This window comes from Ceratotherium simum, chromosome 12, assembly GCF_057802395.1.
Source record: "Ceratotherium simum simum isolate JZ-2026a chromosome 12, ASM5780239v1, whole genome shotgun sequence".
Taxonomy (NCBI): Eukaryota; Metazoa; Chordata; class Mammalia; order Perissodactyla; family Rhinocerotidae; genus Ceratotherium; species Ceratotherium simum.
In genome coordinates, this window is record NC_141911.1 from 2,911,987 (window position 1) to 2,935,626 (window position 23,640).

At 51.0% G+C, this 23,640-nt stretch overlaps 2 protein-coding genes across 6 annotated transcripts in view; one reads left to right on the forward strand and one right to left on the reverse strand.

Moving 5' to 3' along the window:
• The first annotated feature begins 748 nt into the window (after positions 1–748).
• Positions 749–16,175, forward strand: CCAR2 (cell cycle and apoptosis regulator 2). 3 transcript variants are annotated; one of them, XM_004442289.3, is made up of 21 exons: positions 749–888; positions 1,709–1,803; positions 2,075–2,166; positions 2,591–2,682; positions 2,890–3,004; positions 3,176–3,305; positions 3,490–3,586; positions 7,527–7,646; positions 10,160–10,382; positions 10,474–10,587; positions 10,928–11,091; positions 11,564–11,735; positions 11,823–12,053; positions 12,161–12,382; positions 12,976–13,120; positions 13,261–13,343; positions 13,792–13,938; positions 14,124–14,235; positions 14,333–14,518; positions 14,671–14,876; positions 15,346–16,175. In XM_004442289.3, exons 2-21 carry the CDS (start codon positions 1,746–1,748, stop codon positions 15,388–15,390), a joined length of 2,754 nt encoding a protein of 917 aa, XP_004442346.1. In that variant the 5' UTR covers positions 749–888; positions 1,709–1,745; the 3' UTR covers positions 15,391–16,175. The 3 variants fall into 3 exon arrangements, with proteins under 3 accessions (XP_004442346.1, XP_014652137.1, XP_004442347.1); XM_014796651.2 differs by having other exon boundaries at positions 13,264–13,343; XM_004442290.2 differs by lacking the exon at positions 749–888 and adding an exon at positions 1,274–1,418.
• The window catches only part of BIN3 (bridging integrator 3), a 46,524-nt gene continuing 38,987 nt past the window's right edge, over positions 16,104–23,640 (reverse strand). For all 3 annotated transcript variants that reach the window (XM_004442288.3, XM_087437306.1, XM_087437307.1), the window contains exons 7-9: positions 20,316–20,457; positions 19,996–20,130; positions 16,104–17,359 (exon numbers count right to left, since the gene is read on the reverse strand). In XM_004442288.3, coding sequence (XP_004442345.1) covers positions 17,213–17,359; positions 19,996–20,130; positions 20,316–20,457 — 424 coding nt within the window. In that variant the 3' untranslated portion in view covers positions 16,104–17,212. The remainder of the gene's footprint in view (positions 17,360–19,995; positions 20,131–20,315; positions 20,458–23,640) is intronic.

Below are 23,640 nucleotides of genomic sequence, written 5' to 3' on the forward strand. Positions count from 1 at the left end.
AATGAATACGAAAGGGGAGGGTATGGGTGTTGAAGGGAGACTAGCTGGAGGGATGATGGGAAGCTCAGAGGATAAGAGGGGACTGGGATTGCCAATCAGGACTAAAATGGCCAGTTATTAGCAGCAAAATTTTGAGCAGGCCATTTCACTGAGGTCTGAGGTTTCATATCTAAGAATTAGGGCACTAACTCCTGACCTGCTTACCCCACAGGGTTGTTGTGAGGACTCAAGGAAATGTCTACCTGAATATTGTGGTGGTTTATCTTACCATAGCCTGTAGGCTCCTGGCTCTTTGTTAATTGAGGGAGGGGAGAAGGTCAGTCTCCTGCGGGTCCTCGGAGCAGGGGAGGTGTGTGTTCAGATGCTGTCAATGGAAGGGCAGGGCTAGGATGAGGTCATTGGCTTGAGTCGGACACAAGAATGTCTCCTGGAAATGGCCACTGTTCAGGCATTCTCCTCCTCCAGTCAGGAGGGGCTGGTTCTCTTGCTGCTGCAGTCTTGGGGTCTGCCAGGATGAGGCAAGCGGGGGCTGGTGGGTGCTCCCTTATGTTTGGTGGTCCAGCTCCAGCTGTCTTTGGACAAGGAACCAATTCTCTGAAGCCTGTTTTCCTAATGGGACACTTAAGCGAAGACACCATCGAGACGCGGCTTCCTAACGCGCATCCGATCGGGGAAGGCGCACTTCCGTTCCCCAGTCGGAGGGGGATGGCCGGCCGGCGTGGGGGAAGGGAGAGGTCGGTGGAGAGGAGGGAGGGAGCATATCCGGGAGGGTGGCAGCTTCCGACCAGCGGTCGCGCTTCCGGAGAGGCGCTTCCGGTGGCGGCGGCAGCGGCGGCTGTGGTGGTTCCGGGTGTCTTTGTCCCCCGGTGTCGCGGCCCTGGCCCGCAGGTGGGTTGGGGGACCCCCCTTGGCCCGCCTGCCCTTTCGCCCCTCCCCCGGCCGAGGGGCTGCGAGGGCCGGGCGGTGAAGATGCACGGGGCGCGGAAGGGGCCGAGCGCCCCTCGGTCTGCAGGGCCCGTCTCCCTGGCAACGGCCTGGGCCCTGGGGGCGGGCGAGAGGAGGGGAGCCCGCGCCGGCGGCGCCCGCGGTGGCCCCCGCAGCCCGGCCCGGCACCGACGGCGCCCGCGGCTGCCGAGGCGGGAGCGGAGGCCGGGGCGCGGGCGGGGGTGCGCAGCGGGCTCGCGTTCGGCCGGGCTGCCGGCTGCCTGCCCGCCGCCCGTCTGGGCAGGGCGGCCGGGCCTCCGCGGAGAGGGCACACACCGTCGCTTCTCCGGCGCCAGCCTCCTCCATTTTTCCGGCCTGGCGTGGAGCGTTTGGCGGATGTCTTTGAATGAATGAATGTCACCGGGGCTCTCCCCCGCCACCCGGGGGTGGCGTGGCGTGGTGAGAGGAGCGCTCAGTTGTCGGGAGACCTGGGTGTGAGTCCCAGTTTTGTGCCTAACTGCTTGTGTGGCCTCGGGCAAGTCTCGGGATCTCTCCGAGCTTCAGTTTCCTTTTCTTTAAAATGGCATGACGGTGTCGCCCACCGCTGGGTTCTTGTGAAGGCAAAGTGGAACAATGTAATTTCCTCGTTTCCTACTTCGTCCGTCTCCTCCATTCATTCTCGGTACCCACCTCCCCACTTTCCTTAAGATTCTTGGTTCCTTTTTTGGGGGTAGATGGAAATTTTACCTGTGAGCTTGTTAACTTATTTCTTTTCTGATTAAAGGTTTTTTCCAAGACTCTGAAAGAGGACAGCATTCCCAATGTCCCAGTTTAAGCGCCAGCGGATCAACCCGCTTCCGGGGGGACGCAACTTCTCAGGTGAGCATATCCCCACCTGGCCTCATACTGGGAAGTGTGTGCTTTGGAGTTAGTCTTTAAAAATGTGTCTTTTGGGGTTTCCCTGGTGGAGTGCAATTTGCTGCTGGTGTTTCTTAGGAACCTGGGAGATGACCACAGTGGTTGCCAGTGAAACCCTGTGCAGGAGTTGCTTGGAGCCACTTTGCCCTTTGGGTTTACCATATCCTCTAGCTGACTCTAGTGCTTAAGATAGTAGGTGCAGTTCCTGGAGATTGCTTCTCTGTCCCCATAGGCACAGCTTCAACATCTCTTCTGGGTCCTCCTCCTGGTTTGCTCACTCCTCCTGTGGCCACAGACCTGTCCCAAAATGCCAGGCACCTTCAGGTAGGTTGGACATTCTTTCTAGTGAGTTTCAGCACTTGCGACTACCCCAGCATGCATGGGTGCTTTTGTTCTTACATCACAGTGTTCATCATTCCTGACACTCCTGTCCTGGGCCAGTACGGAGCTGACTAGACACCTCTGCCTGGGGAGTCCTAAGTTCTGGCTCTAGGGAAATCTTTAGGGTATTTCTTGGAATTAAAGAAGAACTGGAAACCCTAGGAGAAGCTTGTGACCCAAGAATCAGCACAGTTCCCCTCTCCCCAAAGATTGATTGTGTCCACTATACGCATATGCTTCCTTCCACGTGAATCTCTATGCAATACTCTGATTGAGCTGGGGGGTGGGGTGCAGAAAGATGAGAAGCTAATGGCAGGGTGTGGACAAATGCTCTCTATTACTTCTAAGCTGGGCTCTTCTCTTATAGGGTGGGGAGAAGCAGCGGGTCTTCACTGGCATTGTTACCAGCTTACACGATTACTTTGGGGTGGTGGATGAAGAGGTCTTTTTTCAGCTAAGGTAGGCTTGAGCTGGTCTCCTTCGGGAAATAAATGCTTGTTGGATTCAGTTCTGTCACCATGCTGGTGGGGCCCCTCTGAAGCCATTGCTTTGCTGTTTCTATGCAAGGTATGAGAAATCTTAATGGGAAGGATCTCACAGGGGCAGTCAGGGTGGCTTGGCCAGGGTCTGTCTCCTGACTGGGCCTCCTGGCTTGTGTGCTGGCAGTGTGGTGAAGGGCCGGCTGCCCCAGCTGGGTGAGAAGGTGCTGGTGAAGGCTGCATACAACCCAGGCCAGGCAGTGCCCTGGAATGCCGTGAAGGTGCAAACGCTCTCCAACCAGGTATTCATCTCTTCTTAGCACGTGCATTGGAAAGGGGAGGGAGGGAAGCCCCTGTGCCCTGAAAGCTGTGCAAGAACTGTACTTTCGCCGAGAGGGTGGGGCAGCATCTTTCCAAGGTAGTGAGCATGTCAACCGTGGGATGCCCTAAATTTCCTGGTTACTGTCCTGCAGCCCCTACTGAAGTCCCCAGCACCTCCCCTTCTACATGTGGCAGCCCTGGGCCAGAAGCAAGGGATTCTGGGGGCTCAGCCCCAGTTGATCTTCCAGCCTCACCGGATTCCCCCGCTCTTTCCTCAGAAGCGTGAGTACCAGTGGCATGGATGTTGGGGTGTGGCTTTATGGGGTACTCTGGATGAACAGATTTGCAACCATCAGGTTGCTGCTCTCAGAACAGAAGTGGGTACTTCTGTGCACTGGAAGAAATGGACAGGGAAGTTGGACAGATATTTAGGGTTTGTGAGTCACCAGCCGTCTCCTCTCTGCAGCTCTGAGTCTCTTCCAGACTTCCCACACTCTTCATCTGAGCCACCTGAACAGATTTCCTGCTCGGGGTCCTCATGGACGATTGGACCAGGGCCGGAGGTAAGAGGATGATCAAGCAGGAAAGATGTTTTATTTTATTTATTTGCCTCCAGGAGCAATGTCCCTTTCTTTGCCACCTGTTGACACTAATATTCTCTTTCTGCAGCTAAATCCTAGTTCCTTTATCCTGAAATAGGCAGACACATTGAGATGGATGGATGTACAAATATTGGAACTTTATAAACTGGTTCAGCAAGCAGGGATTTGATGTAGTTCATCTTTCAAAATATCATATTGAATTTTTTTTAATATATAATTTTCCTTTTTCTTTCTAGTCCCTAAGATTGAGATGCCGAGAATCATAACTATTAAGAAAATAGTAATTGTCCAAAAAAAGTAACTTTGCAGTGTATGTTTTAATTCCTAGTATAAAACAGGTTTCTTTATATCAGTACACATTAGTGTGGTGTCAGAATGTGTATGTGCCTTGGCTGTGCAGGCAGCTTCTTAGCCCTGTGCGGGCAGGCATGGTGAATTTGGCCACTGGGGCATCACAGGCCATCCTATATCATCTGAGTGTCAGGGCCTGCTGGGAGCATGCTGCCTGTTCTCTCTGGCTCACGTGTTCCTTATCCTGCCTTACTCTCTCCTTGAAGGTTTTTGTTTATATCCCTAGAAGTTAAGCTCTAGACTAGTTTGCTTAAGACTTATTCTAGTTCTGTCAGTCTTCATTTTAACTTTTTATTATGGAAAATTTCAAGTACAAGCAAAGTAAACAGAAAAGGATGCTGAACTCTCATATACCCATCACCCAGCTTCAACAAATACCAACATCTGCCATTGTTTTTCATCTATCCTTTCATCTACTCCCTGTCATACTTGATTTTTTTAAAGTAAAAAAAATTTTTTGAGGTAAAATTTATATAGGTTGAAATGCACAAATCTTAACTGGGAAATTTTGACAGATGGAAAGTCCCATATAACCCTGACTCCTGTTAAGATATAGAACATTTCCATCACTCCAGAAAGTTCTCTCATGTTCTAGTTGTCTTTTGAAATAACTATACGGATAAGGAAACAGCCCCCTATCCCAGAGACCAGTAGATTATTACGTGGTCAGGGCTGAGAATGCAGTCTAATTTGATCACTTAGAAGGGGTATTTAGTAACTCAGAGAGACAGTTCAGGCAAAGTGATGTAGCCAGTCTTTGTGCTGAAACTAGTGTTTGTTCCCGTGAGATAGGTCATTGTGAATTCCAACCAGGGGACGCTTTGATTGTCTAGATTGTTTTCCACAGTGTCTCCACTACTTGAAACACTTTGTCCCATTCTCAATTCTCTGGTATACATTTGGCATACACCCACACCTCTTGTCCTGTGCATCTTCCCGGTCTTCAGTTTCCAAGGACTCTCTACCTTTCACATTCTGAGTTTATTGAAGCTTTCATTACAAAAATCACAGTAAGTGCCCTCAGGGATAATGGCACCTGGGTAGAAATCAGTGGCTGCTATTGGCTTTCTGCTTTAGGTTCAAATTCAGGCTTTCTGTGTAGTCAGTTGCTTTTGATTGCCCTGGACATGCCAAGCCCTATGTTATGTTACTTTGGTCATAATGCTTCAGGGTCATGGCTTCCAGAGAAAGGAGACGTTACTTTTGGGAGGGAGATATTACCATTAGGCAGTAGAGAGAATTTGCAGAGTAGGAAAGGGGGCAGTAGGAATTAGATCACTCTGGGAAAACAACAGTTTATAAAGGAGTCAGCCACACTAGCATTTTGGCTGGAAGCCAAGTTTTATTTTGAATTTCAGGCTTTGGGATGCAGGAAGCAATATCGCCACTGGACTGCTAACGCTCAACTACTGAGGTTTTAGACAGGTATATCCAGCTGGGTGTATCATCTCAGTATCCTGCTGAGGTTACCGAGGTGTCTTCCGCTGGTACTGCCGTATAACCTATTCCTGACGATTCACAATACGGACAGAAAACTGGCCGTTGAATTCACAAGATTCAGTGGAACATCCAGTTTAACTAGAAGTTGACAGCATTTACTGAAGAGTTCACTTCAGTCATGGGCGAGCTGAAGAGAGTTGTCAAAATATGACTTTGGAGTGGTTCTTCTGTGAGAAACATGGAAGCGCTGACATCCCATAAAGGCAAGAGTAGAAGGCAGCTATTGGATGGAGATGCCTGGGGACATTACCCAGGCAGATATAAGAGAAAAAAAGAAAAACTTTGTGTTAAATATAATCAACTTAGTTACTCAGGGGTATAATGACTAGGAACACTACCCAGGCAGGTCTAAAGGGAAAGAACAGAGACCTTCTGGTAAATATCAACTCAGTTACCTCACATGAAAGGATTGACAGTGGATATTATTTCTCTCATGAGACATAGGGGGTTTTCCCCACATCAGCCTGGCATTTTATAATGGTTTAAAGGTTTTTTTCTCTTCTACTATTTTTATTTATTGAACCCATAACAGATTGATACTATAATAAGTGATTTATTACAAAAATGTATAAAGTAGTACATGCTATTATATAAAGTTAAAATTTAAGCTGTAAAAATGTATCATTCCCTCTTTCCCTTTAAAGGTAACCATTCTTGGGCCGGCCCTGTGGCTTGGTGGTTAAGTGCGCGCGCTGCAATGCTGGCGGCCCGGGTTCGGATCCCGGGTGCGCATCGAGGCGCCACTTCTCCATCCATCCTGAGGCCGAGTCCCACATGCCGCAACTAGAAGGATGTGCAGCTATGACATACAACTATCTGCTGGGGCTTTGGGGGGAAAAAATAAAATAAATAAAATCTTAAAAAAAAAAAAAAAAAGAAAAAGGGGGAAGGAGCTATTGTTAAAAAAAAAAAAAAATAAAAAATAAAAGTAACCATTCTTAAAGACCCTTAGAAAATAATTTTGAAAAGAAAGATTATTGCCACTTTTTTCCTGTGTTCTTTTCTAGTCTTTGTATATGTGCATACTTTTTATAGTTTTATTCTTAGAGTTCAAATTATTTTATACATTCTTATTAAACATTTTTTCCATATTGCAATGTAATCCTGATTGTTTTAATGGCTGTATGATGATTGTATTTATTTACTATAAAAATTCGGGTATTGCTGGATATGAACGTTGTTTTCTTACTCTCAGCTTGAATTTTTTTCTATTATATATAATCTTTTTTTTTTAAATAATTTTTATTTATTTATTTTTTTCCCCCAAAGCCCCAGTAGATAGTTGTATGTCATAGCTGCACATCCTTCTAGTTGCTGTATGTGGGACGCGGCCTCAGCATGGCCGGAGAAGCGGTGCGTCGGTGTGCGCCTGGGATCCTAACCCGGGCCGCCAGCAGCAGAGCGCGCACACTTAACCGCTAAGCCACAGGGCCGGCCCTATTATATATAATGTTTTTTCTTCTTTTCGAATTAACTTCCTTGGGATAAATTTTTAAGAGTGGAATTATTGGATCAAAGGGTTTGAGTATTTTTATGACTTTCATGTGTACTCCTAGAGGTTTGTTACCAGAACTGTCTCCTTTAATAAAACTTAATTTATAGAACCTTTAGTATGGTACTATATATGTCTTTTGTTTAAAAAAATGAGTTAAATTATTTTTCTCATTTCAAAAAATTACGTGGTAACTGTAATTTATAAAGTTCATAAAAATACAAAAAAGTTATTCATAAGCGTTATCAGTCAGAGGCATCTGCTATTAATATTTTCTTTTCAGCTTTTAAAGTTTTGCACAATTGAGGCACTGCTGTATATATAGTGTTGCATATTATTCTTTTTGTTTGACATGAGTGGTTTTCTATCTTATTAAAAGCATTTAAATATCCATTTTAATATTTTTATAGCTGTCTGTTATGTGGCTGATAGCATGGCTTCTTTATCCATTTCTTTAATGTTGGGGATTCAGATTGTTTCCAGTTCTTTTTAGGCCAGTATGTATTGAATCTGTATGTAAGTGTGGTTTCTTCCTTCTGGTGATTGATCAACCTCTAGCGATGACTATGACTCCAAGAAACGCAAACAGCGGGCTGCTGGAGAGCCTTGGGGTGCTAAGAAACCAAGGCATGACCTGCCTCCTTACCGGGTCCATCTCACTCCCTACACTGTGGACAGGTGAGTGGCAAGACTGGGGTGGGAGGTGAGACTTGCAGCTGGTAACAGTTTCTTGTGTAAATGAGATATAGTCTATGTGAGAGAGAGAGAGAGAGAGGGTGTGTGTGTGTGTGTGTGTGTGTTCGTGTGTTCTTACAACCTTTTTGTTCGTTTTGTTTTTGTGTTTTGCAGGGCAAGATTTGCCCTGAGGTAACATCTGTTGCCAATCTTCCTTTCTTTTTTTTTTCCCCTCCCCCAAACCCCAGTACATAGGTGTATATTCTAGTTGTAAGTCCTTCTAGTTCTTCTATGTGAGCCACCACCACAGCATGGCAGCAGACAGGTGGTGTGGTTCTGCAACTGGGAAATGAATCTGGGCCACCGAAGTGGTGAGCGTGGAACTTTAACCACCAGGCCATCAGGGCTGGCTTCATTTTTGTTTTTTAATGTGACAGATTTTTTATTTCAAAATCTCAAATTTTGACCAGCATAGCATCGCTGACATGGGTGCCTTGATAAAACTTGATGATTTGATCATCAGAAATTATGATGCCAGGCTATAATTAAGGCAAACCAGTCAAAATCCAGGTACCCAATAGCAGTTATAATTCAGGTAGAAACTACAGATCCCAGGAACCCTGGGACTGGTTTTCCAGGGAACCTCTGTATTATTATGATTATGATTATATTATTTTGTGTGAGGAATGCTAGCTGTTGCCTCACACAAAATAACATCCATTGCCAATCCTCCTCTTTTTTGCTGAGGAAGATTGGCCCTGGGCCAACATCCGTGCCCATCTTCCTCTACTTTATATGGGACACCGCCACAGCATGGCTTGACAAGCAGCGCATTGGTCTGTGCCCGGGATCCGAACCTGCGAACCCCGGGCTACTGAAGCGGAGCCGTGACCTTAACAGCATAACCGCTATGCCACTGGGCCGGCCCCCCTCTGTATTTTTTAAGCGTTCCAGCACGTATGAGGACACTGGCCTGCATGCTTAATTCTAACTCGTAGAAACTGATTGACTGAGAAGTAGATGAGCGATTCTAGGTTCCATCTAGCAGTGGAGAGGTAGGGCTCCAGCTGATGTGTTAGAGATAGGCCCCAGAAGAAAAGTCCACTTAAGCGCGAGCTGAGGCGCAGGGGCAGCCTCCTGGCACCTCCTCATTGACATGGAAGGGAAGGAGGGCTGCCACTGCTCTTCCCCATGTCACTGGTTCCTCTCCCTGGGCCCAGGCAGAGCCTCTCTTGTTCAGTCATGACCTGCTTGTGTCCTAAGGTTAATCTCCTCACAAGACAGTGCTCCCCACAGCATGTAGAGGGGTGGATGTAGAGCCTCCTCACATCACGTCAGAACAGGACTGCTAACACCAAGCCACACACACAACTGCATTTTTTTTTTTGCTGAGGAAGATTCACCCTGAGTTAACATCTGTTGCTAATCTTTCTCTTTTTTGGTTGAGGAAGATTAGCCCTGAGCTAACATCTGTGCCAGTCTTCCTCTATTTTGTATGTGGATCGCTGCCACAGCAAGGCTGACGAGTGGTGTAGGTCTGTGCCCAGGATCCGAATCTATGAACCTGGGCTGCTGTAGCGGAGCATGCTGGACTTGACAACTATGCTGCAGGGCTGGCCCCTACAACTGTGTTTTTTAAAAACACAAATGGAAGCCTGTTGTACGTTCTGTTTGGTACTTTGCTTTTCTACTTAATATATCTTAGGATTTATTCCATATTAATGTTTATTAGATTGAACTCATTCTTTTAAGCAACTACACAGTATTCCACAGAATGGATGGACTATAATTTATTTAACTGGTTCTTTACTTTCAGTCTTTAATTATCCTAAATATTGTAACAGACATCCTTCTACATACATCTCTGTGGACAGGTGCAAGCATTTTATTGAGATCAATTCCTAGAAATGGAGTAGCTGGCTCAAAAGGTTGGATTTTAAACTTTGATAGATATTGCTGTTTCTCTCAAAGAGAGTGTATCAGTTTACATTCTCACCAACTGGGCAAGAAGTACTTGTTTCCCCTGCCTTTGCCAACACTGTATGATCAACCTTTTTGATCTTTGTCAGTCTGATAGATGAAAAATGATATTCTGATTTGCATTTCTTTAATTTTAAGTGAGGCTGAGCATATTTTCATGGGCTTTTAAGTCTCATTTCTTTTTCTAAGTACCTGTTGAAGTCTGTTTTCCCAGTTTTCTCTTAGACTTGTGACCTTTCTGTTAGTGATTTGTGGGTTCCTTTTCTGTTGAGACAGTGACCCTTTTCTTTGTCGTGTATTGCAAATGTTTTCCTTTTTTTTCTTCCCCAGTTTGGCTTTATTTTGCCTTTAGAGCTTGTAACATTGTAGTGGTCAAATCTGAACAGTCTTTTCCTTTTCAGAGGTATCTTACTTAGAAAGTTTTTCTTTCCCAGATCATAAAATAATTTTCCCCTTTTTTCCAAGTCCTTTACGGTTCCATCTTTTACATAATTTAGTCTTTGCTCAATCTGGATTCCCTTGCTGTCTTCCTGCAGCCCCACCTGTGACTTCTTAGAACTCCAGCGCCGTTACCGCAGCCTCCTGGTTCCCTCAGATTTTCTGGCCGTGCACCTGAGCTGGCTGTCAGCCTTCCCTCTGAGCCAGCCCTTTTCCCTCCATCACCCAAGCCGTATCCAGGTGTCTTCTGAGAAGGAGCCAGCTCCAGATGCTGGTGCTGGGCCGCTCCCTGCAGATGGTGACCCTGCATACAGTTCCAAGGTGAGTTGGCTGGGGTCCTGCTGCTTTATCCCATTGTTAACAGGAGGCTGAAAAAGCTCTCGGGTGTCTCCATCATGCCGCTCCTACACAGGTACTGCTGCTTTCTTCCCCGGGATTGGAGGAGTTGTATCGTTGCTGCATGCTCTTTGTGGATGACATAGCTGAACCAAGGGAGACGCCAGAACATCCTTTGAAGCAGATTAAGGTAAGAGCTGGAGTCCAGGAGGCAAGATGCATTCGTTGGTAACATCCAGTCCCTATCAGGTTTTCAGCAGCTCATCTCCTGTTCATGAACTCACAGAAAGAGGGAGTTTCAGAGCTGAAATACCGCTCATTTTACCAGGACGGCATGGCTTAGAGATGTTCTTACTTGTCAGAAAGAGTTACGTAGCTGGTTCATGTTCGTGGGTAGAGAACTCCCCGCTTCCCCATGTGGAGGACTCTCCACCATATCCTGCTGCTCTCAATGCCGGGGTGGCAGGCTGCATCGCAGTGGGAGACACAAGTAATTGGTTTTCCGTTTCTTATCCCTGATCGCTTTGCAGTTTTTGTTGGGCCGAAAAGAAGAAGAGGCAGTGCTGGTTGGGGGTGAGTGGTCTCCTTCCCTGGATGGCCTTGACCCCAAGGGCGACCCACAGGTGCTAGTCCGCACTGCCATCCGCTGTGCGCAAGCCCAGACCGGCATCGACTTAAGCGCCTGCACGAAGTGGTGAGTGGCTGCCTTGAGGTCCTGTCTGTGGCCGGCCCACTGAGTTGATGAGACTGTTCAGGAGGCCAAGCTTCTGTGCCTTTCTGACCTCGTAGCTCTCTCTGTTCCCTAGTCCCAGTTCATCCCTCCCTTCAGCCCTCACAAATGGTTGCCTTGGTCATGAGCACGACTAGGGATGTGTATGTGTGTTGAAGGCCAGCTGACCCTCCAAAGCCCGTCAGATGTGACCCACTGCCCCCCCCCCCAGCCACATTCAGTGCTCTTTCTCATTGCCTTAGCACCTTGGATAGTAAGTGCTTACTTGTATCTCCCCAGTGACTAACCGTTTCTTGAGGACTTGGTCTATATCTTTTAATTTTGTACTTGCAAAGCTTGGCATGCAGTATGTGCACATTAAATGTTGGTTGGAAACTGAAGCACTTGCTTGCGAATTCATGGGTCAGTACTTCATTTTTCCTTTTGCTGTGAGCAGGTGGCGCTTTGCCGAGTTTCAGTACCTGCAGCCGGGACCCCCGAGGCGGCTCCAGACTGTGGTGGTGTACCTGCCGGATGTCTGGACCATCATGCCTACTTTGGAAGAGTGGGAGGCCCTGTGTCAGCAGAAAGCTGCAGAGGCAGGGCCCCCACCGCAGGAGGTGCCAGTGGTAAGGCTGAGCCTTACGAACAAGTGGGGAAAGTAGGTGCCCTGACGCCTGGACCCAGGTGGTGACAGCTCTTTGCTTTTGTCACAGGAAACAGAGCATACAGAACAGCCAGCAGATGCATCAGAGCAAGCAACAGACACTTCTAAACAGAATGCAGAGAATCCAGAGGTCACCGCTCAGCAGGAAATGGACACTGATCTCCCAGAGGCCCCTCCACCCCCTCTGGAACCTGCTGTCATGGCGCACCCTGGCTGTGTACACCTGTCCCTCCATGGTATTGTGGAGGACCGGAGGCCAAAAGAAAGGATCTCTTTTGAGGTAGGTAGAGGACTGGGGAGGCTGTGGGGTGGGGTGTGTGGGGTGGCAGGGCTCGGAACATTCCCTTTTTCCTGATGTTCATGGACCCCTGCTGCCTCTTCCACCAGGTGATGGTGTTGGCGGAGCTGTTTCTGGAGATGTTGCAGAGGGATTTTGGCTATAGGATTTATAAGATGCTGCTGAGCCTTCCTGAAAAGGTTGTGGCCCCACCTGAAGCTGAGAAGGAGGAGGCAGCCAAGGAGGAAGAAGTGGTTAAGGAGGAGGTGGCCAAGGAGTCCAAGGATGAGGTACAGAGTGAGGGCACAGCTGCCGAGGCAGACGCCCCGCCGGTGAGTACCTCCGACCCCCGCACGGGCACTTGGGGCTACACGTAGTAAGGCTGACCAGGACTCGAGTGCCGTGTAGTACCCAGCGCCGCCCTGGGCGCTTCAGGGTCTTCCCCCTCTCCTCTCGTGCTGCATGCGCCTGTGACCCCGGGGTGTGTTCAGGCACGTGCCCATCCGGCTAGTAAGTGGGGCACCTAGGAGAAGAGCAGTGGGCCTGGAAGAGGGAAGGGAAGCGTGGTTGGCACGCCGTGGCAGCACAGAAACCTCAGTTAATAAGAATGCTTTGAGCAGTAGAGGTGTTTTACCGGATGGTTAACTAGAACACTGCCTTTCCTTAACCCTTTCTAATGCCTAAGTATTGTCAAGTAAACATAATTTCTTATGGGATTGAGATTGACTCCTGAGGAAAATCCCAGATGTTTGGAAATTTCCCTGGTCTGCTCTGAACCCCGTGTAATGAAATACCTTAAATGTGACACTGTGTACGAGGCCCTTCACACAGTGCCTGAGCATGGTTGATGCTCTCATGTTAGCCATTATTATTGTTAGTAATTACAGGGGACAACTCTCCTCATCATCTTGTCTGCGTCCCCTAGAAGGAAGATGGGCTTTTGCCCAAACCCCCATCTTCTGGGGGAGAGGAAGAGGAGAAGCCCCGGGGTGAGGCATCTGAGGACCTCTGTGAGATGGCCCTCGACCCAGAACTGCTGCTGCTGAGGGATGATGGAGAGGAGGAGTTTGGTACGTGCAGTGCGAGGGAAGCGTGCAGGCACCGGGTGGCAGTTCCTGGCTCTGTGGCTCTAGCGCTCCCCTGTTAGGACTGTGGAGCCAGTTTGGGCCCTTGTGGTCCTGGCTCCAAGCTTATCTCAGGCTTTCTGTAGCAGGAGCCAAGCTAGAGGATGCCGAGGTCCGGTCGGTTGCCTCGAACCAGTCAGAGATGGAGTTCTCTTCCCTTCAGGACATGGTGAGACCTCTTTCCTGCCCCTCTGGGCCTCAGTGACAGTGAAGCTTAGCAAGCCCTCTGACTCACTCCTGGAGGGGGGGGCATGCTTTTACCAAGTGATTTCTGGCATCTTTTGATTGACAAAAGACAAAAGATGGTTCTTGGCTCATGGAATGGCACTTTCATAAGATCCAGGAGAACACTTGATTATCTCCGTCAGGGTGAGCCTGAGCGAGGTGTCTGATCTAGAAGCACAGTAGGTTACCCTGGGGCGGAAGGGCTCCAAATAGGCCTTTGGTTACAGGCTCAGGGAGGGACCCCTCTGGCCCAGGGCTATGTCTTCAACTGGAAGGTGCCTGGGTGTGATGATGTCAGCTAAGCTGCTCAATTTTAAAAGGGCTACAACCTGGGTAATTTAGCCATTGAGAGAACTATTTGTAAATCCTGTTCATCCTTGTTTCTCTTGCAGCCCAAGGAGCTGGACCCCTCTGCTGTGCTCCCTTTGGATTGTCTTCTTGCTTTTGTCTTCTTTGATGCCAACTGGTGTGGCTACCTGCACCGGCGAGACTTGGAGAGGATCCTGCTTACCCTTGGGCTGCGGCTCAGTGCAGAGCAGGTGCCTTCTCTTGCATCCCCCATAGTCCTTTCTGAGGTGGCCTCACCTGACATAACATGCGTATAAACACGCACTTCACTCCTGTGTGTGATTTAGGATGCTGTGGTTCTAGGTTCTTGCATGCCACGGAAGCAAGGGTTTGCATCTTCTCATCAGTGGGTATCTTGGGTGTGTGTTTTCCATAGGCCAAACAGCTGGTCAGCAGGGTGGTGATGCAGAACATTTGCCAGTACCGGAGCCTTCAGTATAGCCGCCAGGAGGGCACGGACGGTGGGCTTCCGGAGGAGGTGCTCTTTGGTGCGTACTGGTGCTCTGCAGCCTTCCATGGAAGATGGGCAGGGCAGGCTGCTTTCTCCTTCTGAGACCCTTAAATCTTTTTCATGGCCCCTTCTAGGAAACCTGGACCTGCTGCCTCCTGGGAAAAGCACAAAGCCAGGTGCTGCCCCTATGGAACACAAAGGCCTGGTATCCCACAATGGCAGCCTGATCAATGTGGGGAACCTGCTGCAACGTGCAGAGCAGCAGGACAGTGGACGGCTCTACCTAGAGAACAAGATTCACACACTGGAACTGAAGCTGGGTGAGGGGCCTGAAGCCACGGGGACCTCTCACAGAGGGCATGTGCAGACGTGTATATATGGAGAATAAGGGGGAGACCCTGCTCCTTAGGCTTCTTGCCCTATGCTCTAAGCCTTAACTTAGCAGCAGTCTTGTTGATATTTCCCCTACCAGAGGAGAGCCATAATCGCTTCTCAGCCACTGAAGTAACAAATAAGACACTGGTGGCAGAAATGCAGGAGCTGCGAACCCGGCTGGCTGAGGCTGAGGAGACTGCCCGGACAGCTGAACGACAGAAGAGTCAGCTTCAGCGGCTGCTACAGGAGTTCCGAAGGCGCCTGACCCCCTTGCAGCTTGAGATGCAGCGAATGGTTGAGAAGGTGAGCCCCCTGGGCTGGCCCCGTGGCCTAGTGGTTAAGTGCGCACGCTCCGCTACTGGTGGCCCGGGGTTCGGATCCCGGACGCACACCGACGCACCGCTTCTCTGGCTATGCTGAGGCCGCGTCCCACATACAGCAACTAGAAGGATGTGCAGCTATGACATACAACTATCTACTGGGGCTTTGGGGGAAAAATAAAATAAATAAAATTATTAAAAAAAAAAAAAAGGTGAGCCCCTAGAAGAGAGCTGGCTGTCACGTGGGGAGGCTTGGCAAGGAGGACAGCCAGCACGTCAGCTCCTTCTGCCCTGGCTCAGGTTCCCCTCGCCTTTTCACCCACTAGGTTCTTATGGAGTCCATCAGTCAGCAGCTGGCACTCTGGACTCTCCCAGAAGGAAGTGGTTAGTAGTCCTCAGATCTTGGCCCTTCCTCCTTGAATCCTAATTCTTGTTACATCTGTTTCAAACAGGCTGACAGCTGGGTAGAGAAAGAGGAGCCAGCACCTAGCAACTGAGGGGCCTGGTGCGGGAGCTGCCATCCTGTGTGGTCAGCGATGGAGCCTGCTGAAGTTAGAGCCGTTTTCCAGAAGGAAGCTGGAGCAGGACCCGGGAGCCATAGGCAGGGGTGGCTGACCCCTGTGCTCAGCCTCTGTAGAGGAGCTCGGGCTGTCAGGGTGGGGGTCTGTCTGTGCTATGTGGGACAGATGAGTGAGGAACCCAGGTTCCACTTACAACTAAATCCAACATCTTCTGCACCCCTTGAATGTCATTTTGCCCTCTACCTTGGGATTTTTCCTGGGGCCCTTTAGTCTTGTGCTGACTTTCTCCTGTCCTCTTCCAGTTTAGAATAAGACAGGGGAGGAAAAGGCTTTTCGAGTATGTCATAAGGTCTGATGCCAATAAACTGAAGAAACAGACGTGGAATCGGGCTGGGGGTAAGAGCCCCTCCTCTGGATGGCACACATCCTGCCAGGTTACAGGAGCGGGTTCTTGGGGAAGGGCCTCCCTTGGCTGTCACAGGAATGGAGGCCGTGCTAGTGAGCAATCGGTGCCGGGCTGCGGTTGCCAGTGAACACTGTGTTCCAGCCACCCCAGACTTGCTAGAAGAAACCAGCACCTCTTTCCCCTGGCTCCCTGTGTTCAGAATGTGGTATTGGCTCTGGCCCAGCCTTTCTCCCTGTTCCCCATAAGTCTCGCCTCTTTCCATAATCCGTCGTTTCAGTTTGACTTTGTATATAAAGTTGTTTTTTTTTTTTTTTTTGGCTTTTTGTTTTTTAAATAAACCAAAGTCAAAAACAAACCAAGTGTCCTCCATAGCTCTTCTCTTCCTCCTCTTCTAGGTCTGTCCGTGCTCCCTCCCTTCCTCCTGGCCTTGGGCCCTGCCTCTGCTGGATCTGAGGTGTAGCCACCTCCCGAAGGCGGGGAGGGACAGGGTGGCAAAGCAGGAAGAGCTCCTTGTGCTCTGGGCTCTGCTGCCTGCTGGTCAGGAGATGGCTGCTGTAGGGGTCCTGCCAGCTCACCAGGGGGCAGCATAAGCCTGAAAAAAAACCTGGGGTGGCTCTCCCCTCCTTTTAGTTACAGCACAATAATATGTGGAAATTTTATTTAAAACTTTACTTGAAAAAATAAATAACATTCCAAATAATCAGGTGAGACATAAACCCAGTGTTCTTGCTTTGAGGCCTGTGAATTGGTCTGTGACATTGTGTGTGATAGGATATTTATACGAGTTGAGTCCCGATTTCCTAGGGAACCTACAAGACTTGGGGCGCTTCCTTGCACTTGACCTAAGGGCTGGAAGTGGGCTAAGCAGAGGCTGGAGTGAGGGGCCTGTCAGGACTGAAGGACCACAGCTCTCACATTCCCCAGGGCAGTGTCACGGGCCTCTCCCAGGAAAGACAGTCTGAAGTGGAAAGGCAACAAGGCTGGGTGGACTCCCCAGGATGGGTCTTTTGGAGGTAGATGTGATCCCAACCATGCAAGCATGGCTAAGACCTCGAGTGAGATGACAAAGCCCATGGCCTTCAAAGATGAAGGCTAGGAGCTTGCTCTGGCCCTAGGCCAGGATGCACTTTGGATGGTTCTTTTGGAAATAAGAAAGCCCCTACGTTGTTTACCTGTCTGTGGGCTCTTGCTGTGGGTGGGGAGATAGCAGCCTGTTCGGGGCTCTTGGTGCCAGGCTTATTCCAGAGGGCTAGTGAGGTAGAGCAGGAGCTGCTGCCATCCCCATACTTCTCCCAGGGGAGGCCCTTTTGCTGGTTGACGCCTGAGTCCAAGCTTGAAAAGGGCGAACTAGAGAGGCTGACATGACCCCAGGTCTTCCGAGGGGGCTGGGACTCAGTCATCAGCCACAATAGAGAGGGCTCTGAGCTCGCTCAGTTTGGCCTCATTCTCCCGTTCCCGATGCTCGTCCGGGTGGCCAGGCTGGTCAAGCTGTTGGGTCAGGTCTCCGAAGATCTTATGCATTTCAGAGTAGTACACAACCTGGGGTGGGAGGCAGGAGGAGGTTGGCAGCTGCTGGGCTCCCAGGGTACCAAGCCCCCACAGCACCGCCACCCCCTGGGCACAGCAGGACCGGTGAGCCAGAGAACCCGAGTCCGCTGCTGCTCTGGCAAGCAGAGCGCCGTGGGCTGAGTGAAGGGGGCTGGTTTCCACTTTCCCCTCCACCACTGCTCTGCCCCTTGGCCCATCTCCCTAAACTGCGCAGTGACCAGGGAGGAGTGAAGCCACTGCCCACGGTGGCACTAAGTCGAAGGGAAGCAGCAGGTTCTCGTGAGGTGGGAGGCGGAGGAGCTCCTCAAGCAGCTGAGGGGTAAGGGGTGAGGAGGAAGACACGGGGCTGGCAGCAGCAAGAGGACCCTTGGTGGGTCCTGGGGAGGCTAGGAAGTCAGGCACTGTGACTAGGGGCTTACTGCTTTATGGAAGCCAGGAGAAGCCAGAAGCTTCCATCCACAGGAGAGAGGGCATGGCATGACCCTCCCTCCCAGTCTATATAAAGAGTCAGTCTTTAGAAGTAAAGGTGAGAAAGGTGACCCCTTCCTAGCCTCCTGTTCCTTCCCAACTCGTCCCACCGTTACTCACCGCCTGAGCGGGCAGCCAGGAAAGCAGGGCTGAGGCCAGGCTCACTTCATGTCTCCTTCTACATAGGCCCCAGAAGTGGGATGGGAGAGGTCTAAGGAGTGGGGCGGGGGCATGCCGAGGAATGAGGGAGACCCATACTTTCATGCAAGTGTCCCACACTATTCAAACACCCCTAAATGTTATGATCTCCAGCTCCAAGCTATCTCTGGGGAGAAGGAACTCAACTACTCTAGACGCTGGGAGTGCTGTTACTGGCAAGGCACGGCGGAGTGGCGGGTTTGGTGGCAAGGTGGTGGCTGAGCTGCTTCTGAGGAAGTGTCTCCCACAGCTAGGTTTCCACTGGTCTGAGGGGAGCTAAATCAAGCTCTTCACCTCAGGGCACAGGGGCCTGGGCTAGTGCTGGGGAGGGCGAGGGATGGCCCTCTCCCCGAAACTCCCTGCCCGAGAGCTGAGAGCCGCACTGCGCTGGCTGAGTCACTAGGAATGCTCACTTCTCCAGTGACTAATGGCAGTGGCAGCCACGGGAGGGGGAGGCTGGTGCTGAGGAGGCAGTAAACAACCTCCAGCCACGCTGCTGCCTGGTTACAGGGCATCCCTAGCCCCTAAACTGCTCCAACCTGGGCACCCCGAAGCCTGGGCACCCTGGAACTTTCTTCTCTGAGCAACAGGATGGAGGGGGCAGGGCAGCATGCAGCAGGCTGGGGGGCTGGGAGCAGGGGTGGTGATGGCACAGGAGAGGGAAGGCACAGGTCTCCTTAAACACATTCCTCCAGGGCCCAGGGTGAAGCTGCTGGAAGGAAGCCCCCACTCCAGGGGCAATGCTGTATGGGCAAGTGTGGGAACCCCCCCACTCCCTTGTGCACATTAGTTCTCTGCCTCATTTTCCCCTAATGACCAAGGACATGGTCAGTAACAAGTCCCAGCTCCAACATCGATCCTGCTTAGGGTTCCTGATCCCAAGTGTGCGGCCCCATGGGTTTTGTGTGGGCCAAAGATGGCAGACACGCTGGGAGGGAAGTTTTCCTCTGGTGCCGGCAACTGTGGACACTGCAAAGAATGGCAGTGTCCACTGGAGGGAGCCAGATACCCAGGCCAAGTGCAGGAGTGGGCTGGAGGTGGACGCACAGGTCGAGTCTTGAGCTTTGTTACTTGCTGGGAAAGGCGGCAGGATGCTAAGCACCTGCAGTCAGCTGGGGTCCCACATGCAGACCTCTTGGCTTTGACACCTCAGTGTTTTCTCTTTTACAAGTGGTGAGAATAATCCCTGCTAATGGCTTGAAGAATGGGGGGCGAGGGGGGCGAGGGGGGCAGGAGCTATACCCAATTGCACACTCTTTGTCCTTACAGCCTGGAGTAGCGGGACAGACAGGGGCTTGGCCTGTGTCCGAGCCTCCAGTTGCATGGCCCCAGTGCTACACAGGGTACCTCCACCCATGCCCAGCCTGCACTCAGCCTGCCTTTCCACTGGAAGGGGCACCACAGCCCGGCACCCAGACAGGGGCCCTGAACACAGCTCTCTGCAGGGTTCAGGGACCCCTCCAAAGGTCACTAAAAGTCCCCCGTCAATAGAATAGGACTAACTAGGGTGTAGGGGGTGCAGGGTCCTCAGAAAAGGGCCTTTGCCCTATAGCCCTCTATTCCTGACCTCCCGAGCACACCAGGCAAAGAACCCACCCATCAAAGTGAGGTGCTAAAGCGGTGGCCTGGTTTCTTCTTGCTACTCGTGGTAAAATGTGAGAGGAGAAAGAACTTGAGGTAAGAACTGTTAAGCAAAAAGGAACCTCGTCCTAGGGCTGGGATTAACCAAGAGCAATATAGGAACCCAAACAAATTCCAGCAGACACCCAGAGTCTGAGTCTCCAGAGGCCCCCTGGATTCCGTCCCTTGGGGGCGACGCTGTCCTTGCAGAGAATGGCTAAGTCACTCTTCCAGTGTGGGGAGCAGGGAGCAGCATGAGACGTGTCTACAAAGCCCATGGCTCTCTCCCAAGGGAAAAGGTGCTGGGCCATCATTTGGGGCAGGGTGGGGCGCGGCCTCACCTGTGCTCGGATCAGGGACTCAAAGCTGGGCTGGAAGTAGTCCAGTCGGCTGTTGTAGAACCGTGGCATCTCATCCAGGAGCTGCTTGTTCTTGGCCTCAAAGTCGTCCCGCACAGGCCGAAGCTCTTCTCGGGCCTGGGGAACAAGACCCTGGGTGTCACAGCTGTCACTGGCTTATCCAGCGTCCCTGCTGTGGGGGTATCAGGACATTTGGTCTCTTGGCTCCACAGCCCCAGAGTTGGTCCCCAGGTGAAGGAGGAACTTGCCATGTGTGACCACGTGGCCTGCTGCCCGCCCCAGCTCTCCCTTCTCCTTCGTACCTGGTGGAGTTTGGCCAGCACTGGCCCTGTCTTCTCCTTCTCCTCATACTTCTCCACCTTGGCCTGCAATCTCCTGTAGTCCTGCAAGGCCTGCTCCCGTCGTTTCACTGCCATGTTGAGGCTCGGGAAGACACTGCCAAACCTGCCAGACACAGCTGGGTTGGATACGGGCCCGTTCTTGGAGTTGCAGGCTCGAAGCTCATCGTTCAGCCAAAAATACACATTGAGGGGCTGGCCCTGTGGTGTAGCGGTTAAGTGCACATGCTCTGCTGCTGGCAGCCCGGGTTCGGATCCTGGGCGCTCACCAATGCACGGCTTGTCAGGCCATGCTGTGGCGGCGTCCCATATAAAGTAGAGGAAGATGGGCACGGATATTAGCCCAGGGCCAGTCTTCCTCAGCAAAAAGAGGAAGATTGGCGTGGATGTTAGCTCAGATCTTTCCCACACACACACACACACAAAATACATTGAGTGCCTACTAAGTGTCAGACCCTGTTCCAGGTCTCGGGGATTTCACTGTGAACGAGACAGAGAGGCCCTGGCCGCCGCAGAGCTCATGCTACTGAGAATGCTGTCTTGGGGTAAGCCAAGGGAGGGAAGACAGGGCTAGGGGTCACTCCACTGACCGGAAGGAGACACGATGGGTCACGAATGCAGGATGCCACTTACACTGCCACTGCCCCTTACCCACCCATTGCCTATGACACTTTACAGAGACCTGTGGCAGAGCTGCAGACTCCAGGGAAGTCATCTGTCCAACATCTTCCTTTAAAAAAACTAAAGAAATTGAGGTCAGAGAGATGACATCACTTGGCCAAGGTCACAATTCGGTAGAGACGGTCCAGCAGAGAACTCAAGCATCCCAGCAGGTGACAGAACTGCAATCAAAACCTACTCCTGGCCCATTCTACCAGCTGACCACAGGAAAAGCAGGACTCTTTTGGTTCTACCATTGAAATGGCCAAACTGTCAAACCAGATGTTCAAGGAAAACGACTCAAGGATCTCTTCCTACCCCACCGGGACTAAAAAGGACCACAAGGAGATGTTCAGAGGAGTGGGCCATTCAGAGAGAGCAGCAGCAGATGCTCTGCCATTTTTGGCCACCGTGGGCATAATCTTTGTGACCAGTGTCACCTTTAACTGGGAAGGGCAATGACATCTTAGCTCGACACGGGGCAGGACTCATCCCGGGCAGCGATGCTGCATTTCTCCTGATTGATGAGTGCTGGAGCCGGCAAGGCAAACCTGCAAGCAGGCTTTCCGGAACTGGACAGGAGAAGACGGGGCAACTCCCTTCCCAAGGGGCAGGAGGTGCTATCCCCGCTGCTGGAGGGTTTGGTGGCAGAGGCGTCTACCACGCAAGCTGAGAGCCCAAGCAGTCGGTGGAGAGCTGGCCATGCATCCAAGGGAAATGACGGCACAGTGGTTACTCAGCATTGAGAAGCACAGAGCGGGCAACCCAGGACCAGGAGAAGAGGCAGTTCATCCTGAAGCAACCAGAGAAGATGAAGGGGGGTCAGCAGGAATGAGTTATGAAGTTGGGGCTCTCCTCACTGGGACCTCAACTGGTTGCTGATTTCAGCCTTTCACGAGCGCTCAGAGCCAGGAGGGCGTCTCTAAGCTCACGGGTCATCATCGGGTAGGCAGATACCACACGAAGAATGATTTTCCAAGGCTGCCTCTCAAAAAAACATGACCATGGGGCCGGCCCCGTGGCTTAGCGGTTAAGTGCGCGCGCTCCGCTACTGGCGGCCCAGGTTTGGATCCTGGGCGTGCACCGATGCACCGCTTCTCTGGCCATGCTGAGGCCGCGTCCCACATACAGCAACTAGAAGGATGTGCAACTATGACATGCAACTATCTACTGGGCTTTGGGGAAAAAAAAAAGGAGGAGGATTGGCAATAGATGTTAGCTCAGAGCCGGTCTTCCTCAGCAAAAAGAGGAGGATTAGCATGGATGTTAGCTCAGGGCTGATCTTCCTCACCAAAAAAAAAAAAAAAAAAAAAAGACCATGAATTTGGTTTTTAAAAGTCTCAACAAATTAAGAGTACATGTGACATAAGAGTAATGAATACTTTTGCCAGAAAATAGAGAATATAAACTTGACCAAAGCATTAAGTGCCCCAAACACAGCTACAGACCCAGGCAGTAGATTCTGATGAAACAAAGGGCTTATCCCTGAGGAAGGCTACTAACGCAAAGTCTTCTAACTTAATGGGTGTCCCTAATGGGCTCACTACCTAACTGGAAATGCTAAAGAAGTGGGCAAGACCACCCTCAGGTTCTCTGAACCCTCTTACACGCCCCCTATGTAGTAATCAACTCAGTATTTGAATGACTGATTTGCCAGGCGGAAGATGTAGGCCTACTTGGTGATGTGCAAACTGGATGTGGGGACCACAAATGGTCCCCCTGGAGAAGGTCTGAACAGGTGAGATCATCGGCAGGAGCCAGCCTCACTGCTCTTGCCTTAGGCAGTTTCTATGATAGGGTCTCAGTTGCTAGGTGAACCCTTCTCCCTTCCTGGGGGGAGTGTGACCGGCAGCTGAGAATCATGTGGCTCAAAGGAGCAGGTAGAGTTGGGCCTGAGAAGCCACCATGCCACCTCCCCCTCCACCCCAACTGGAAAAGGGCTTCTAGCAGCCACCCTGATTCTCTCATTAGAAGCAACCTGCTGCTTTGGTGGCCCCAGTGGCTGGGCCTCTGCTGTCCACTTGGCCGGGTGCCAGCACAGAGACAGGACGAGAGTGAGAGACAGACAGGGGGCGGCAGTGGAGGGTTTTCTTGCCTTTGCCACAACCCCATCACTTGGAGCTCCGCTCCTCAGGAAAGGGCACCACGACGGATGCAGCAATGCGTGTGCAGCGCATCGCACAGGTACAAAGCTGGACTATCATCACGCTGGTCGGCCATGAGCTCCTGATGCCCTGTGACCCCGGCAACACTTGTACCTTGGCTCATCCTCATAAATCCCTTCCCTCAGTTCCCCCAGGGCCAGGCTCAGATATACCAGGAAGGCTGACTAAATGCCGGGACTGCATCAGCCTACAAAGGAAACAGAAATTCAACCCCAGGGCCAAGGCCTGAGCCAAGAAGGGTGAGTAAGGCGTGGATCCAGGGGTAACAAGTCTCCATGCAGAGCCAGGAAGCCTCAGGGATGGGTGGTCTAAGAGTGCTTGTGTCTACAGGACACTACCTTCAGCCTTCTGCAAACAAGACCACCTGTCCTCTGTGGGGAGGAAGTGGCTGCAGTGAAAACTGATCCCAGTTGCTTATCAGACCCTCCAGGAAAACCATGATAACTTCTGCCTCCCACAGGAGC

Coding starts and splice junctions, on each gene's coding strand:
- CCAR2 (XM_004442289.3), top strand. CDS start 1,746: ATGTCCCAGTTTAAGCGCCAGCGGATCAACCCGCTTCCGGGGGGACGC. Junction 3,306..3,489: donor CCCGCTCTTTCCTCAGAAGC/GTGAGTACCAGT, acceptor TCCTCTCTGCAG/CTCTGAGTCTCTTCCAGACT. Junction 10,383..10,473: donor ACCCTGCATACAGTTCCAAG/GTGAGTTGGCTG, acceptor GCTCCTACACAG/GTACTGCTGCTTTCTTCCCC.